This window comes from Sminthopsis crassicaudata, chromosome 5 (assembly GCF_048593235.1).
Source record: "Sminthopsis crassicaudata isolate SCR6 chromosome 5, ASM4859323v1, whole genome shotgun sequence".
Lineage (NCBI taxonomy): Eukaryota > Metazoa > Chordata > Mammalia > Dasyuromorphia > Dasyuridae > Sminthopsis > Sminthopsis crassicaudata.
This window is the reverse complement of record NC_133621.1, coordinates 107,829,216-107,845,944: the sequence shown is the minus strand read 5'-3', so window position 1 is coordinate 107,845,944 and position 16,729 is coordinate 107,829,216. Positions and strand designations below refer to the sequence as shown.

The 16,729-nt window shown below is 34.9% G+C and overlaps 1 protein-coding gene across 8 annotated transcripts in view; it reads left to right on the top strand.

Annotated features, from left to right (window-relative positions):
* The first annotated feature begins 225 nt into the window (after positions 1-225).
* The window catches only part of AGBL3 (AGBL carboxypeptidase 3), a 118,230-nt gene continuing 101,726 nt past the window's right edge, over positions 226-16,729 (top strand). For all 8 annotated transcript variants that reach the window (XR_012482308.1, XR_012482309.1, XR_012482310.1 and 5 more), the window contains exons 1-4: positions 226-442; positions 5,785-5,901; positions 6,942-7,002; positions 13,971-14,153. Coding sequence is in view for 4 of the 8 variants with exons in the window: in XM_074267859.1 (XP_074123960.1) it covers positions 5,794-5,901; positions 6,942-7,002; positions 13,971-14,153 (352 nt within the window). In the remaining 4 variants the exon portion in view is untranslated. The remainder of the gene's footprint in view (positions 443-5,784; positions 5,902-6,941; positions 7,003-13,970; positions 14,154-16,729) is intronic.

The window sequence follows — 16,729 nt, the reverse complement described above, 5'->3', positions numbered from 1 at the left end:
TCTAGCTAGAGGCGGAAAGCCTCTAAAGCAAACTCTAAATGCTATGGTCTCGGGAGCCCTCCATTACTCAGTCCGAGATCGGCCTCTTGCCGCCAGCTTCTTTGCAGCCCCTCCCCGGGCTTGGGTCTGTAGCAAAGCTAAGTAGAAAAGCAACCGGCGCGAGGCCGGGACAAGTGGGGCGTGGCGAGGGGGCGTGGCCGAGAAGGGGAGGGTTCCAGAAGGAGCGGGTTGCTAGGGTAACTAGAAGGGTAAGCGCGTTCACCCAGTGGAGCACCTCATATCTCGGGCTCCAGATTCAGGGGCTGGGGTGGGAGCAGAACAGCTACTCCCCAGGGCGGGCCCAAGGGGTTGCTCCCAAAACTGTGCGGGACTGGCAGGCCAAGGCAGCTGGGGAGGGGACCAGGGACCGGCCTTGGAGTGAGAAAGCAGCAGAAGAGGCGAGGTGAGAAGGGAGGAGAGGACGGCGCTAGCGGGGCGGGGCAGCCTCCTCAAGACCGCCTTCTCGCCTCGAGGCGGAAGGAGGGGCGGGGAGATAGGGGTGGAGAATCCGGCGAAGCCCAAGTCTCACAGTCTCTGCGCAGGCGCGTACGAGCGGTGGCGCGAGAGCTGTGGGTGCGGGCGCAGAGCGGTAGTCGCTGGGCCTGGGGCTACTAGGTGTGGCTAACTCCGGGTGGAGAAACTCCCTACGTCATTGAAGGCCTTTGGTGCACTCTGGGTCGTGTCATTAAGTCATAATAACCCCTTCCCTTCGAAGATCGGTCAGCCACGTATTGTCCTGGTTTGACTCGCCGCGCTCCCCCAGCAGCAGCCTTTTGTGCGTTTCTGCTGAAGCCAGATTTCCAAATTTATTCAAGTAAGGGACATTAATTAGGGGCGTTACTATCCCTAGTTATCCAGCCTCTGCGAAGGATTAGGAACCCGAAGGGACCTTAGTGCTCCTCTAGGCCGATCCAGTCATTTTACAAATGAAGAAACTGATGTGGACTGACTCGGCAGGAGTCACGTGACTACCGGAAAAACCCCAACCTGCTGCCCTTTTCACTCTCTCAGAGCTACAAATTACGCTTCTTTGTATGTTTTTGAAAGAGCCTTGAAAAAGGTAGTCTAGGAGTTCTGCACACGGGGTTACTAGACTGAGGAAGACCTGAATTCAAATCCCATCTCCACCGCTTGCTAACAGGGTCTGACTCAATTTCCTCAACTGTAAAATGTTAAAATAAATAAAGCATCTACCTCCCATGGTTATTTTGAGGTTCAAATGAAATATTTGTTAAGCTCTTAGCATTTAACATAGTAGGTGTTTAATAAATGCTTGCTTCTTGAATTTTCTTTCTCCTCAAACTGAAGTCTGAGCTCAATTGCTAACATTTTGTCCAGGCTTTGCAGATTTCTCAGGCTCCTTAATAGAATCTCTGATTGGCCTAGATGAAAAACTAAAACACAAACACTGATTTCCTGAAGAGAAGAACTAAAGTCACTGAATAACCAATTTGCATTCTGGGAAGAATGATGCCTCAAAAAAACTTCCTTATAAAAGATGATAAATGTGGGAGGGTGTGTGAAAAAAGTGGGACACTAATGCACAGATGGTGGAGTTGTGAAAGGATCCAATCACTGGGGAGAGCAATATGGAACTCTGCCCAAAGGGTTATCAAACTATGCATACCTTTTGATCTACTGGGTCTGTATTCCAAAGAAAATAACAACTCTGAGATACCACCTCACACCCCTCAGATTGGCTAAGCTGACAGGAAAAGATGGAGATGTGGGAAAACTGTGACACCGATGCATTGTTGGTGGAGTTGGGAAATGATCCAAGCATTCTGGAGAGCAATCTGGAACTACATGAAACTGTGCGTATCCTTTAACCCACCAGGGCCCTTACTGGGTCTGTATCTCAAGGAAATCATAAAGAAGGGAAAAGGTACAAAATGTTTATAACAGCTCTTTTTGTGGCACAAAGAATTGGAAAATGAGTAGATGCCCATCAACTAGGGAATGGCTGAATTAACTTGTGGTATATGAAGGTAATGGAATATTGTTGTTCTATAAAAAACGAACAAGATGATTTTACAAAGGCCTGGAAAGATTAACATGAACTGATGTTGAGCAAAACAAGCAGAAACAGGAATATGTTTTATACAACAGCAAGATTGTTTTGTTTTGTTTTTCACTTTAAAAAAAAATTAATAGTTTTTATTTACCAGATATATGCATGGGTAAATTTTACAACATTGACAATTGCCAAAGCTTTTGTTCTAATTTTTCCCTTCCTTTCCCCCCCCCCCCCAGATGGCAGGTTGACCAATACATGTTAAATATGTTAAAGTATAAGTTAAATACAATATATGTATACATGTCCAAACAGTTGCTGAACAAAAAGAATCGGACTTTGAAACAGTATAGCCTGTTTTCCTGTGAAGGAAATCCAAAATGCAGGCGGACAAAGATAGAGGGATTGGGAATTCTATGTAGTGGTTCACAATCATCTCCCAGAGTTCTTTCTCTGGGTTTAACTGGTTCAGTTCATTACTGTTCTATTGGAACTGATTTGGTTCATCTCATTGTTGAAGATGGTCACATCCATCAGAATTGATCATCATATAGTATTATTGTTGAAGTATATAATGATCTTCTGGTCCTGCTCATTTCATTCAGCATCAGTTCATGTAAGTTTCTCCAGGCCTCTGTGAAATCATCCTTATTGTGTGATGATCAACTGTGAAAAACTTGCTTCTTCTCAGTGGTTCAGAGATGCAAGGCAATTGCAATAAACTTTGGATAGAAAACACCATCTGCATCCAGAAAAAAAACTATGGAGATTGAATATAAATCAACATATATTCACTTCCTTTTTTCTGTTTTTTTCCCCCCTCTTCCATGGTTTTTCCCTTTTGTTCTGATTTTTCTCTCCCAACATGATTCATAAAGCAATATGCATTAAAAAAATAAAACTTTTTCTTAAATGTCCTTATGTCCATGGCTCCAAATCCTTTTTTACTTAAGTTTTTAAAAATATTTTCCTTGTTACATTTAAAACAATTTTTTTATATATTACATTTTTTAATTATAACTTTGTATATAGAAAACATGCATGGGTAATTTTTTAACATTGACTCTTATAAAAACTTCTGTTTCAACTTTTCCCCTCCTTCCCTCCACCTCCTTCCCTCGATGGCAGGTAGTTCCATACTTGTTAAATATGTTAAAATATATGTTAAATATAGTATATGTATACATATTTATTCAGTTATCTTGCTGCACAAGAAAATTTGGATTTAGAAAGAAGGTAAAAATAACCTGAGAAGGAAAAAAAATGCAAGCAAATAATAACTGAAAGTGTTCTTTCTCTGGGAGTAGCTGGTTTTGTTCATTACTGATCAATTGGAACTGATTTGGATTCTTGCATTGTTGAAGAGAGCCACTTCCATCAGAATTGATCCTTATATAATATTGTTATTGAAATGTATAATGATAACCTGCTTCGGCTCATTTCACTCAGCATCAGTTCATGTAAGTCTCTCTAAACCTCTCTGTATTCATCCTGCTGGTCATTTCTTATAGAACAATAATAGTCCATAACATTCATATACCACAATTTATTCAGCCATTCTCCAACTGATGGGCCTCCAATTTCCAGTTTTTAGCCACTACAAAAAGGGCTGGCACAGGTCCCTTTCCCTCCAAGATCTCTTTGGGATATAAGCTTAGTAGTAACACTCCTGGGTCAAAGGGTGTGCACAGTTTCATAACTTTTTGGGTATAATTCCAAATTGCTCTCCAGAATGGTTAGATCCGTTCACAACTCCTCCAACAATGCATCAGTGTCTCAGTTTTCCCACATCCCCTCCAACATTCATCTTTATCTTTTCCTGTCATCTTAGCCAATCTGAGAGGTGTGTAGTGGTGTCTCAAGAGTTGTCTTAATTTGCATTTCTCTGATCAATAATGATTTGGAACATCTTTTTTATATGACTAGAAATAGTTTCAATTTCTTCATCTGAAAATTGTCTGTTCATATCCTTTGACCATTTATCAATTGGAGAATGACTAGATTTCTTATAAATTAGAGTCAATTCTCTATATATTTTGCAAATGAGGCCTTTAATAGAACCTTTAGCTGTAAAAATAACACATTATTTTTACATTTGTTTTTAAAACTTAAGTTTCAGATTCTCTCACTTATCCCCACCCCAGCCTCTAAAGAAACCACATGTGAAGTTATGCAAAACGTTTCCATAAGTCATGTTGTGAAAGAAAACAGATCTCCCATCCTAAAAACAAAACAAAATAAAAAATCTCAGGAAAAAAGTGACAGAGAAAGAGAAAGAAAGAGAGGGAAGGAAAGAGACAGAAACAGAATGCTTCAATCAGTATACAGACACAATCAGTTCCTTCTCTGGGTATGGATAGGATTTATCATAAGTCCTTCAGAGTAGTCATGGATCATTGTACTGCTGAAAATAACAAAATCATTTACAGCTAGTCATCCTGGAACATTGCTATTACTTTGTACACAGTACATTTAACTTTGCTTGAGTTCATGGAGGACTTTCCAGGTTTTTCTGAGAACATCCTACTCGTTATTTCCCAAAGAACAATAATATTCCATCATACCACAATTTATTCAGCCATTCTCCAATTGATGGGCATCCCCTCGATTTCCAATTTTTTGCCCTGAGAAGAAAGCTGCTAAAAATATTTTTGTACATATAGATCATGGATGCAATTTCTTAATAGCAACAGGTATCCTTTAATGCAATAAAGGAAATGAGGGAGCAACAGAAAACTGCAAAGACTTTTTGATCAATTTCCATTCTTTTCACAGTTATAGAATACGAATAGGTCTAAGATGCATCTGTCAGAAATGAATAAGCAATTGATGGTGGTGGAATCACAGTGGAAAGTGGAAGAGATGTCAGTGTTGGAATGCTAAGCCATGTTGAGATATTAGGAAAAACAGAATAAATCAGATAGACTTATAAAAATATAGATGGATCTAAGATACCAAAGCAACTACAATGTATTTTTTCTAACATTAAAATTTCAGAAAATGGGGCAGCTAGATGGTACAGTGGATACAGCACCAGCCCTGAAGTCAGGAGGACCTGAGTTCAAATTTGATCTCAAACACTTAACACTTCCTAGGCAAGTCACTTAACCCCAATTGCCTCAGGAAAAAAAAATTCAGAAAATGAAATAAAGTTCTAAGATAGCTATGAAAATCATTGGAAAATGTTTATATCTCAAAATAATATTTCTTTACTATTCTGACAAATATAATAAAACTTTGATCAATTTCAATACTTAGGGAAAGAATAAACTTTTGATTAATTGAATTTTCTGATCAATTAAAATATATGAATATAAATTATTCACATTTTCATATAAGTTTCAGCATTCTGAAAATAGATGTAATATTTTATTTGATGATTTAGTATATCACAGTGGTTTAAAGTTATCATGTTGAACATGTTTTTGTTGTATAGTAAAGTGTAGGAGGTTGGAAAGAACCCAAGACTTCACCAAGAAGTTGCTTTTCCAATAAATCCTTTATATGAACTTATTTTGTTGTGATTTGCTTTTTTCCTTCATGCACTTCTGCCCAAATTGAAGAAAATTTCAGTTAACTATGAGTTCTGAGTGAATTGAATATTTCAGTTATTTGTGTTCTGATTAAGTGGATTTCATTAAGTATATTTAAAGGCAATTCACATTATTTAATGTTTATTATAATAAATATATCCAGAGCCAGAAAATAATTTCTTAGAAATTGTCTTGCAGTTTTCCTATATGCAAAAAAAAGAAAAATTCAGGATTGCACTTTGGGAAAAAATGTCAGAAGACTCAGACAAAGATGAACAGCTCACAGACCAAACAACCAGTGATGAAGATGAATTGGTATGTTGTGGTTTTTTTTTTTTTATGCTATTTTGTTTTTGTAAACCTCCCTAATGCAGCCTGCAAATTCTGAAATTAGTTGTTTTTGTGAATACTTTAGGATTCTTTATATGAACCCACATATATCATAAATATTAAAGTAATTTAATATTTAAGTTGTTAAAGAATGCTATGTTGAAAATTATACATTCTAACTACATAGATTTTGTCCTACCTAAAAGAACATATTTAAATGAATCTGTGAACTCATCAAGGTGGATTTTCCCTCAAATAAAATAGATCTCAACTCATCTATATCTGTCTATGCTGTGTTCTTCTTGAACTCTAACCTGTCTTAAGTTCTTAAATTCAACACAGTTCTCCCATCCTAATAATCTACTAGTAGACTTTTAATGATATTATCTTGATTTAATATTTTATCTAAGAAATTCTAGTTTTTCATTAAGATATAGATCTGAAATTACGATTCCTATTTCAAAGAAACATATCTATTTGATTTTACACATTAAATTGTCATCTTACATATCATAATAGATTTGCTGTATCTTTGAGATCATTGAGGATGAGACAAATAGGGGACTTAAAGAAACAAAAATGTGGCTTTCTTTTCTAATTATTTTAAAAATATAAATTACATCTATATTGCATTTCTAAATGATTTACTTGACACCATTAAATTCGAAATGATTATGTAAATTGTGATGCTAAAGTAAACCTGAAAAAAAGTAAAGTCTGTTTCCTTTGCTACTGACATTCTTCTTCACAAGTTTGATCTTGTAATATATTTTGCCATGATTCTACAAAGTTCTTTAAATTTTTAGATTGTGGATAGCATAAAATCTTGAAAATACACCAGACTTAAAGGACTCAACAATGGCAGAATGCCATGTTTAAGATGATTCAAATTCACCTGCACTTTAGCCACTAGCACCTTAATTAGTTTTTTATGATTTTTCACTTAGGAGCTACTATATTAGTATTAGTGATAACTTTTAGGTTTTTGGATATGTTTATGTTTTAAAATAAATCTCTTGTTTTAGGATAATGATACCTTTATGAAATTTGTAAGCGAAGATCTTCATCACCGTGCACTGTTTACAGGTTTGAGCTCACAAATTCACTCTTGCTTCTCTTTATGACACTCTAAATTGGATGGAAGGTAGGAAGGTAGGAAGGTGTAGGAAAGTCATAGCAGTAAACTATGTGGGGAGTACAAAATGCAAAATTGGGTGTAAAGAGAAAAGAGAAATTTGCAATTCTTCTCCTTATATATTTCTTATTACCATGGTGGAATGAAAAGAAGACTGGATCCAGAGTCAGTTAGAGAATCTGGGTTCAAATCTTGGCTCTGGCTCTTTTTCTTTAGAATTAGATCTGTGTGACATTGGGCAAGTCAAGCATCTCTGGGCATTAGTTACCTTGTGTAAAATGAAGAGTTGGAATAGATAAAGCTAGAGGAACCTTTCAGCTCCAAATCCTCCAATTCTATTACCATGATAAATAAGAATATTTTAGTATACAGTTGTACCTTGTTTTAAGTAAATCTTGACATTTAGACATCTAAATTAAAAAATAAGTAAAGGAAGCTTATTTTTTTTCAAAATAAACTTCATATATTGATGATTTGATTTAATTTACATTATACTAGGTCTTTGTGGAAGTATATAAATGTAGTAACTCACATTTATGTAGATTTTCTGAATGCAATGCTTATATCCTGATTTTATCTATAATGTTTTACAAATTGTCATGTCTCTCCACTTGGCAGAAACATTAAATTTTGCTGTCTGAGGCCATTTCTGGACTCTTTTGATTAATGACAGGTGTTTGCTTTTATATTTTATTTTTTCTATATATTCTAAAGAATATATTTTAAGAAATACAAAATGCCCCTAAAAAGTCTTAGTGCAGTTTTAAGATAATAAAGCTTTAATGCACTAATAACCAGAGTAAATTTCTTTACTTTTTTTAATGGGCAAAAGTAAAGAAATTTACCCATATCCCAGTTTTTCCTGTCAACAGGTTTTACTTATTCATTTACTTTTATAAAATAGAGCAGGGGCTATTCTATGGTCTGTTGTATAATCTTAATCTTTTAATTTTAGTGTTGATTTTATCTTTGCACTAATTAATCATCTCATTACATAAGATTCTGAAGTATTTCCCACCCACATTTGTAACAAATCTTTTTAAAGGTTCTTGCCACATGCATCTCTTTCTTCTATATTTAAGAGAATACATTCAGGCTTGGGGCTTCTAAATAATTTACAAGCCTTTGACCTTTTTCATTTAATAATCTCAAATGATATTTTGCAACACATTTTTTCCCATCATCTGCTCCCATCCTCACTTTTACTTTGAAGTCATTCAGTAAGAAGGCATTTCTTGATTTGGAAGACTTTATCAAATTCTTTATTAGTATCTCCACCACATGTCAGCACATAGGTTGTAGTTACCTTTCTGGTGTTCTGTTTACCAAACTTTATGAGCACTTTTAAAAAAAAAAGTTTGGAAGAATATAGATCTGTGACTAGAAAGTACTTGGGGCCATCTGGTTCAATGCCTCCATTTGACAGATGAGAAAATTGAAGTCTGAGAGATTAAGTGACATTCCAGGGTCTCTGGGGTGGTAAACATCAGATTCAGAATTTGAGCTCAGGTCTTCTGAGTACAGAATCAGTGATCTTTCTACACAGTTGTTTCACCTTGTTTTTGAGAACTTTTATTAAGCCAGCACTGCCAAGACATTCTCCCAAGATTCTCTCCTATTTTTACTTAGTTAAAACTTCTTTGTGCCTGATGATATTGTTTTTGAAAATGTCAATGGGATATTAGTTTATCCATTATTGTGTCAATTTAATCATTGGGACAACCCAAGAAGACCAGAAAAAGGACCCCAGGCCAGAGATTAGGGCCTGTAAAGTGTAAACGCCTCCAGGCTAGCTCCACAGAAACAGCCATCTGGGAGCTCTGGGGTTAGCTCAGTGGGGAGGTAGCCTTAGCTCCAACTCCAGGAATTTTCACCTCCAAGTCAGCTGAGGAATCCAGATCTGAGTCAGAGTCAAGGAAGACTGAGTGAACCTTGGCTGATGAAGAATACCTGGCCCATCTGTGCTGCAGAGATGAGGCCCTGGGTGAGAAGAAGCCAGCAACCAGTGAATGCCTCCAGAGGCAGGGCTGCTGGCTGTGAGCACTTATAAATGCTCACAAGGGTGGATCTCATAGTTTGGGGTTCCACGTCAAAGGGGAAAGCTGATAGAGACAACACCTCCGCTCTTACTCCAAGATTAGAGATGCTTCACCTAATACTTTTCATTTTAAAAAATGAACCAACAAAAAAGAAAAACCCCAACAATCCAAACTTACTGTGGGAATAGGGATCAGGGGGTTCATCTTCAGAGGAGAATGGTAAAACAAAAATAAATGTTTTTTAACCCAAAGAGTAAAATTAAATTGTTATCTGCCCAGAAAGAATTTTAGAAGGACTCAAAAAAGTCTTCAAAAATTAAATGAGAGAAATTGGTAAATAGCTAAAACAACAATAATAATGGCTATCCAAGAAAAACAAGATTATATTTAAAAAGTTAACCAACTAGAAAAGGAGATACAGACTGCTTTTAAGGAAGAAAATAATTCTTTGAAAATTAGAATTGCACAAGGGGAAGCCAGTGAAGCTGTGACACCAAGAAATAACAAAACAATATAATGAATGAAAAAATAGAACAGAATATGAAACATTTTATCAGAAAAACAGCAGATCTGAAGAGAAAATATAAGAATAATTGGACTACCTGAAAGCTGTGGACAGAAGAAAGAATCTTGACACAATAATGCAATAAATAATTAAAGAAAACTGTTCTAGAATGCTAGAACATGAGGGGAAAGTAGAAATAGGAAAAAAAAAAAATCCACCAGTAACTATTTCAAAGACAGCCTGCAAGGAAGACAGATAGGAATATTATTGCTAAATTTTGAAACCTCCAGATCAAAGAGAAAATCCTACAAAAACCAAATAAAAACCAATTCAAATATGCTACTGTTACATTTAGAATTGTACAGGATTTATCAATAGCCACAATAAAAACCACAGGTCCTGGAATAATATATATCAACAATCAAAAAAAGTTAAACCTCCAGCCAAAAAAATCATATCCGGCAAAATAAACCATAATAAAGAACTTTTAAAAATGGACATTTAACAAACATGCAGATTTTCAGGAATTTGTCTCAACCAAACCTGAATTAAATAGAAAATTTAACATGTAAGAGCCAACACTAAAGATCAATTTCAAGGGACTCAATAATGACAAAGTATTCATGTTTTTTATATGGAAATGTATGCCGTATGTTTAAGACTGATATCAGTAATTGAGTAGCTCAAAAGAATGATTGGGGCAGAGCTGAGTATGATCAGAATCTAAAAAGCAAAACTCTAGGAAAAAGTAGAAATAGTAATTATGCTATACAAATGAAGTACAGAGAAAGAATTGCTATAAAGGCATTAGAGGGGGAAGGAGGACTGGTAGTCCTGAAAACCTATTCACATCAGGAATGGGTTTAATAGGGAATTATATATATGTCTATGTATATGTGTGTGTATGGGTGTGTATATAAAAATAATCATGAAGGGCATCGTACTCTTCAAAATCTATAAAGAAGGAGGGAAGGAACAGGTTAAGGTGGAATATAGAAGGGATAAAGAGGGAGGAAAAAAATGGAAGTGAGAAGATAAGGGAAGGATCCATAGGTAGGGAGAGGTTAAGTAATAGCAAAGCATGTAAAGGAGTAGAATTAAAGTAGAAGAGTTTGCTGGGATAGGAAATAAGAGATATACACAAACATTATAACAAAGATCAGGAGTAGAATTCATTAGAAAAAAAGAAAATAGGCCCAGCAATCATTGATCTCAGACAAGGTCAAACTTAAAGATTCAATGAAGAGAGAAATCTATATTATATCAGCCATATTAATATTGTTTTAGATGCATGTCTACATATGTATAAATGCTTGTATATATGTGTATGTGAGATAAAAAACTAATATTAAAAATGTAAAAAAATTAATCATTTAAAATAATAAACATCATTAAGAAAATAATGAAGAAAAGGAATGGTAAAATCATAGTAGAGAAAGAAATATTTGGAAATCAAGAAAGGGTTGATAGTCTTGATTTCAAGTAGGACTTGAAGCAAAGGGTGTGAGAACTATCAAGAACTTGAAGATAACAGAGGCTAGGAAAAACTATTATGGAAGTGTCATAGAGATACTTAACTACTTAGCAGCCAAATTAAATAGTATAAATTGAAATTAGATAATGTATTGCATAGTGTCATAATCTGAAGGCAGTGTGATGTAGTAAAAACATACTCAGACTTGAAGTCACGGACCTGAGTTCCAGTATCAGTTCTTCCACTATATGGTCACTATGTGACCATTGGCAAGCCATATAACTTCTCTGGCCATCAGTTTCTTCATATGTAAAATTAAAGGGTCAGACTAGATGACCTCTATATAATCCCTTCCAATAAATCCACACAGTCAAGTGGTTCTCTAGCAACATTCATTAGTCCTCTTCCAGGAATGGAGAAAGTATAAAATCAAGAAGTGGTTCTTGGCTAAGGATTAGCACAGATCATCTCATAAAAGTTAAGGCTTCATTGACACAGTTGATCCTGCAGTAAGGGGAATCAAGTTAATAAATGGAGTTAGTAAAATGGGTGAATTGAGTGTTGAGACTAGAGAGGTAAGGTGGGGGCAGTGGGGCTAGAGATAGGCAAAGAAGTAAAAGACAAAAGATAATCTGAAATAAAGTTGTTTGATATTTCATAGTTCCAAGGATTGACTGCCATTGGTGTGAGGTTGATGTAAAGAAGACATATTGTGATTCATCTTCTTACTTCACCGGTTGATTAGATTGCATGAGTACCTTAACTGCATGGATGTATGAGAGCATTTCCCCTTTGAAATACAACATAAAAATTGTATTGAAAAATACATTTTTTCAGTTGTTTGCATTTGAAAGTTTTCATTGACTAGATATGGAGCCCCAGTTCATAGAGTGCCTGCAGTTTGCCTTACCTTTCTTTAATAATAGCCAAAATTTATATAACACTTTTAAGGTTTATAAAATGCTTTATAAAAGGCTATTTCTGAGGTAGTTATATAAGGCTTTATGGAACTTTATTGGACCAAAGACATATTAAAACACTGGAAAGAATCTCTGAGTTGGTTTTTGTGCTTGTTCAGATTCATTTGCATCAGATATAAAGCATTTTGGGATGTTTAATAAGACTGCAGAGCCTTCCTAAATTTAGGTGGGGCACATGATACCTATGAGAAAATAATTCATTGTCAAATGAATTTTCTCATCCCAAATAAGAGTGAAGATTTGAATGAAATGCTGCCTTTGATAACCAAGAAATAAAGGTTAAAAAATCCACCAGATTTAAACAAGAGGGCACTAGTTAATTATTGTAACTTCATGTTTCAAAGAGCTTGGTAACTATGTTGAAGAATTGTCTTCTGGGGAGAGAACACCTATTCTTGTCAGCCTTGGTTCTAAGCTAACAAGAAATTTTCCCTTAGTCTAAATGATAGTGCTTTTCTAAAAGAGCTGTAGCAAAAGACTTCTGTGATTTCAGTTAAAGAACAATGGCAGTGTTCATTCTTCTTACAGTGAAGAAGTAGCACCTGAAATGAAGATGATGTCTGAAGCCAGAAGCTGGCAGCAGAGGAGCTCTAAAAAGAGGTTCCCCAATGAGCTTCACCTGCCAGTGTCCAACAGGGTGCCGCCAATAGAAACCACTGTTACTGGAGACTATCCATCTAGTAGAGACCCAAGCAATCAACATGCATTTCTTAAGTACCTACTACATGCTTGGCATTGTATACAAAGAGTACACAAAGAGCAAAATGAAATGGTCTCTGCCCTTAAGAGCTCATTCTATTAAGGGAAACAATATATATACATATAAATATATGCAAAATACAGACAAAGAACAAGGAGAAGGGGAGCCATGTCACGCAAGATGAGCAGAGAGCATGCATGCTATGAAAAGTATCATCACTTCACCTGAAGACATTTGTAGCATCTAAAGAATGAGCTGCATTTCCACTTGTGTGCCATATGTGCTCACTACTCATACTGATAGTCTCTGTATTATGAGTATGCTCCGGATTTGTGGGGAAATGTTCTATCAGTAGCTTTTGCTTTGAGCAGATTGTGTCCTCTGGCTAACTAGAAAAAGTAAATACATCACAGTGAGGTTGAAAAATATGGTTTTGAAGAGGTGCACATTCTTCTCATTTCTCTTTTACTAAGACATACTAATTATCTTAACAAAACTAAATCAAATTTTGAGGCTATAACAAAAACAAAAGAACACACTAAAAGATCTAGGGGGCTGTGAGGAAGAAAAAGGAAGAATTATGTTTCTGATTTCTTTTGTGAGTTCACATTGGAGAAGCAGGTTTATCAGTTCATTTTCATTTCTGCAGTAATAATACTTCACATTCACATGAACTTTTAAAGTTTGCAGAATCATTTTATGTATAATAGTCTTTCAATAACCCTACAAGAAACGTGCAAATCTTCCCCCAATCTCCTTTTTCAGTTGAGGAAATAGGCTGAAAAGACTTGCCCAGGGTCTTCTAGCTAATATGGTATGTATAAGGTCATTTTAAATCGAAGTGATCTTGACTCTGAGTCCAGTATTCTATCCGTAACACTTTGCTGGCTCTTCTGGATCACCCAGATTAAGGATGTAACTTCTAGTAGTGTATTTATTTATTTTTACCATAAATCCAGTACACCATAACTTGGTTTTCCCCATTGAATTTGTAATAAGTTTTTCCTATATTGCTTGAAATTAGATACACTTGTTTATCAAAAATAATAAAAGGTGTTACACAAACACTAAATAATTGTTAGTAACTTTGATAAAGGAAAAATTTTGATTAATTAAAATAATATTTGGAGAAATAAAGGAAACTTAAAACATGAATACTTTTGTGTTTTTGTATTTTTTTTGTCCCAAATCAGTCCTTTGTTTGCATTTGCCTTCCAACAGATACTACTTGCGAACAGTCTTTACCTCGGACTACACAGATTTTGTTGGAATATCAGCTAGGGAGATGGGTCCCACGTCTTCGTGAGCCCCGAGACTTATATGGTGTTTCTTCCTCTGGTCCTCTGAGTCAAACACGATGGCCATGCCACTGTGAAGTAGTTGAAGAGAAAATCCTGCACATTGGTATGTCTTTATCAGCTGCATTTAGAATATAAAAGATAGCAAAATTACTTTGCCAATCTAAGGAGATTTATGACCAAAAAAAGGAATTGGGAAGTTTCAGCCACTTCTAGATGTAGGACTTAAAATGCATAAAAAATTTGGTAATCCTGCACATTTGCAGTCATCAGTGCTTTGTTCTATATTAGCCAGACCAATACTTCTCCATAACCCTCCACCCTCTCACCACTACCTATATAAAGACTCAGGCTTAGTATTTGGATTCTACATAATTCCATTCTCAGCCAACGTCCTAGAAATTGGTCTTTGACCTAAGTGCAGGGATCAGGGGGAATGATAAGAACTTCTAGAGCTTTGATTAATAACTGGAGAATTTACTTAGCTTCTCTACTTTAGGCCTTCTCTTTTTATATTCTTTCCCTTTATTTTCTTTATTCTCTTGACCTTAAAGTTTGTGTCCCAAGACAAATGCCTTTCTTGTTAATGCCAGTTAGTAATACTATAGACCTTTAGTAAGTGGTAATTAAATCAATCTCAACTTTCCATTTCCTTACCACTTATGTAAAGGTTAATATATCTAATCCTAACACATAAAGGCTACTGCTGAATAGTATATATCATTGGGTGGATGGTCTTACGTTTTATGCATGACAGCTGATTTTACAGGTACTTATGATTCCACAGCTAATGAAATAAGTTCAGACCAAAAGAAAAACATTTGAACTTATTAAAATTATTAAAATTACTTTCATGTAAATGAGTACTAAAGGATACTTCTAAATTGTTCAAATATTTAAATGGGATGAGTATCTTGTACTCTTGCTTTATTTAACAAACATTTTTACATCATCATTTTGTTGTATATTTGAAAGGAATATCAAGTTGTGCATAGTAGATTTGCAGTTTCACATATAATCATCTTTTTTTTATTGTACTATGTAATAGAAATGCTTGTAACACATAAAGATAAAGAAAAAGTTAATAAATTTGATTTCCTTAAATTATATGTTAAAACAACTTTTTAAACATTTAAAAAAAGGTTTTGAGTTCAAATCCTATTCTTTCCTTTTTTCCCTTCTTCACCTTCCCTGAGATGGTAAGCAATCAGATAGAGGTAATACATATTCAATCATATAAAACATTTCCATTTTGCAAAAGAATATTCAAAAGAAAAAAAAAGAAAGTGAAAAATGGTATGCTTCATATTAATATCAGTTCTTTCTGGAAGCAGATAGTATATTTCATCATTAATCCTTTGAGATTGTCTTGGATCACTGTATTGCTGAAAATAGCCAAGTCCTGCACAGTTCTCCATCATAAATTTGATTTCCTTAAATTATATGTTAAAACAACTTTTTAAACATTTAAAAAAAGTTTTGAGTTCAAATCCTATTCTTTCCTTTTTTCCCTTCTTCACCTTCCCTGAGATGGTAAGCAATCAGATAGAGGTAATACATATTCAATCATATAAAACATTTCCATTTTGCAAAAGAATATTCAAAAGAAAAAAAAAGTGAAAAATGGTATGCTTCATATTAATATCAGTTCTTTCTGGAAGCAGATAGTATATTTCATCATTAATCCTTTGAGATTGTCTTGGATCACTGTATTGCTGAAAATAGCCAAGTCCTGCACAGTTCTCCATCATGTAGTATTGCTTTTACTGTATACAATGTCCTCATTCTGTTCCCTTTACTTTGCATCAGTTCATGTATGTTTTTACAGGTTTTTCTGGAATTATAATCCTCATTATTTCTTGTAACACAATAATATATCATCACAATCATTGTTTTACTATTCCCCAGTTAATGGGGAATTTCCTATTCTTAGTTATCATAAAAAGAGTTGCTATAAATATTTTTATACAAATAGGTCCTTTGCATGCCCAACCCCTTTTTTATATCTTTGGGATAGAAATGATGTTGCTAGATAGATCAAAAGGTATGCAGTTTTATAGCCCTCTGGGCATAATTCTGATTTCATCTCTGATTGAACTTTACTTGTAGTATCCTAATTTAAGAAATATTAAATCACTTCTTTCCTTCCTTTAGAATTTTTATATCTAGATTCATCAGTCTGTAGTTGTTCTCTCTTGTTAAACAAGGTCTACTTTCTTAAAAGCAATAGTCATCTCATTTTTACTGCATATAAATGAGTCATCACTTGCCTTTGCATGCTAACTGTATTTGTTTGCTTTTTATAAATTTCTTTTGTACACAAACTTATATCTTGAAAAGTCTACTCATCTCTAGATTTCTCAGAAGAAATGACTAAAAGCCATTTATTAAAAGTCCAGTTTTTACAAGTTTGTTTAACTATATATGATGCTATACATGGGTGGAAGTCCTTTGCTTTTTAGTATATGATATTTCATAGTTTTCTTTAATTTCTCATTGTTGATGAATAATTTTGGACAATTTGAACAGGAGTCTGAACAGTGTTTCCTCCTGGAAATATTAGATTTTTGACACTGAAGCTCTAGGACTTTGTGATTGCATTTATGAATATGTGAAATTCGGGAATGTTTACTGATATCCTATTTTTTATCAATCAAAAACTATGATCTCTGAATCTGTCAT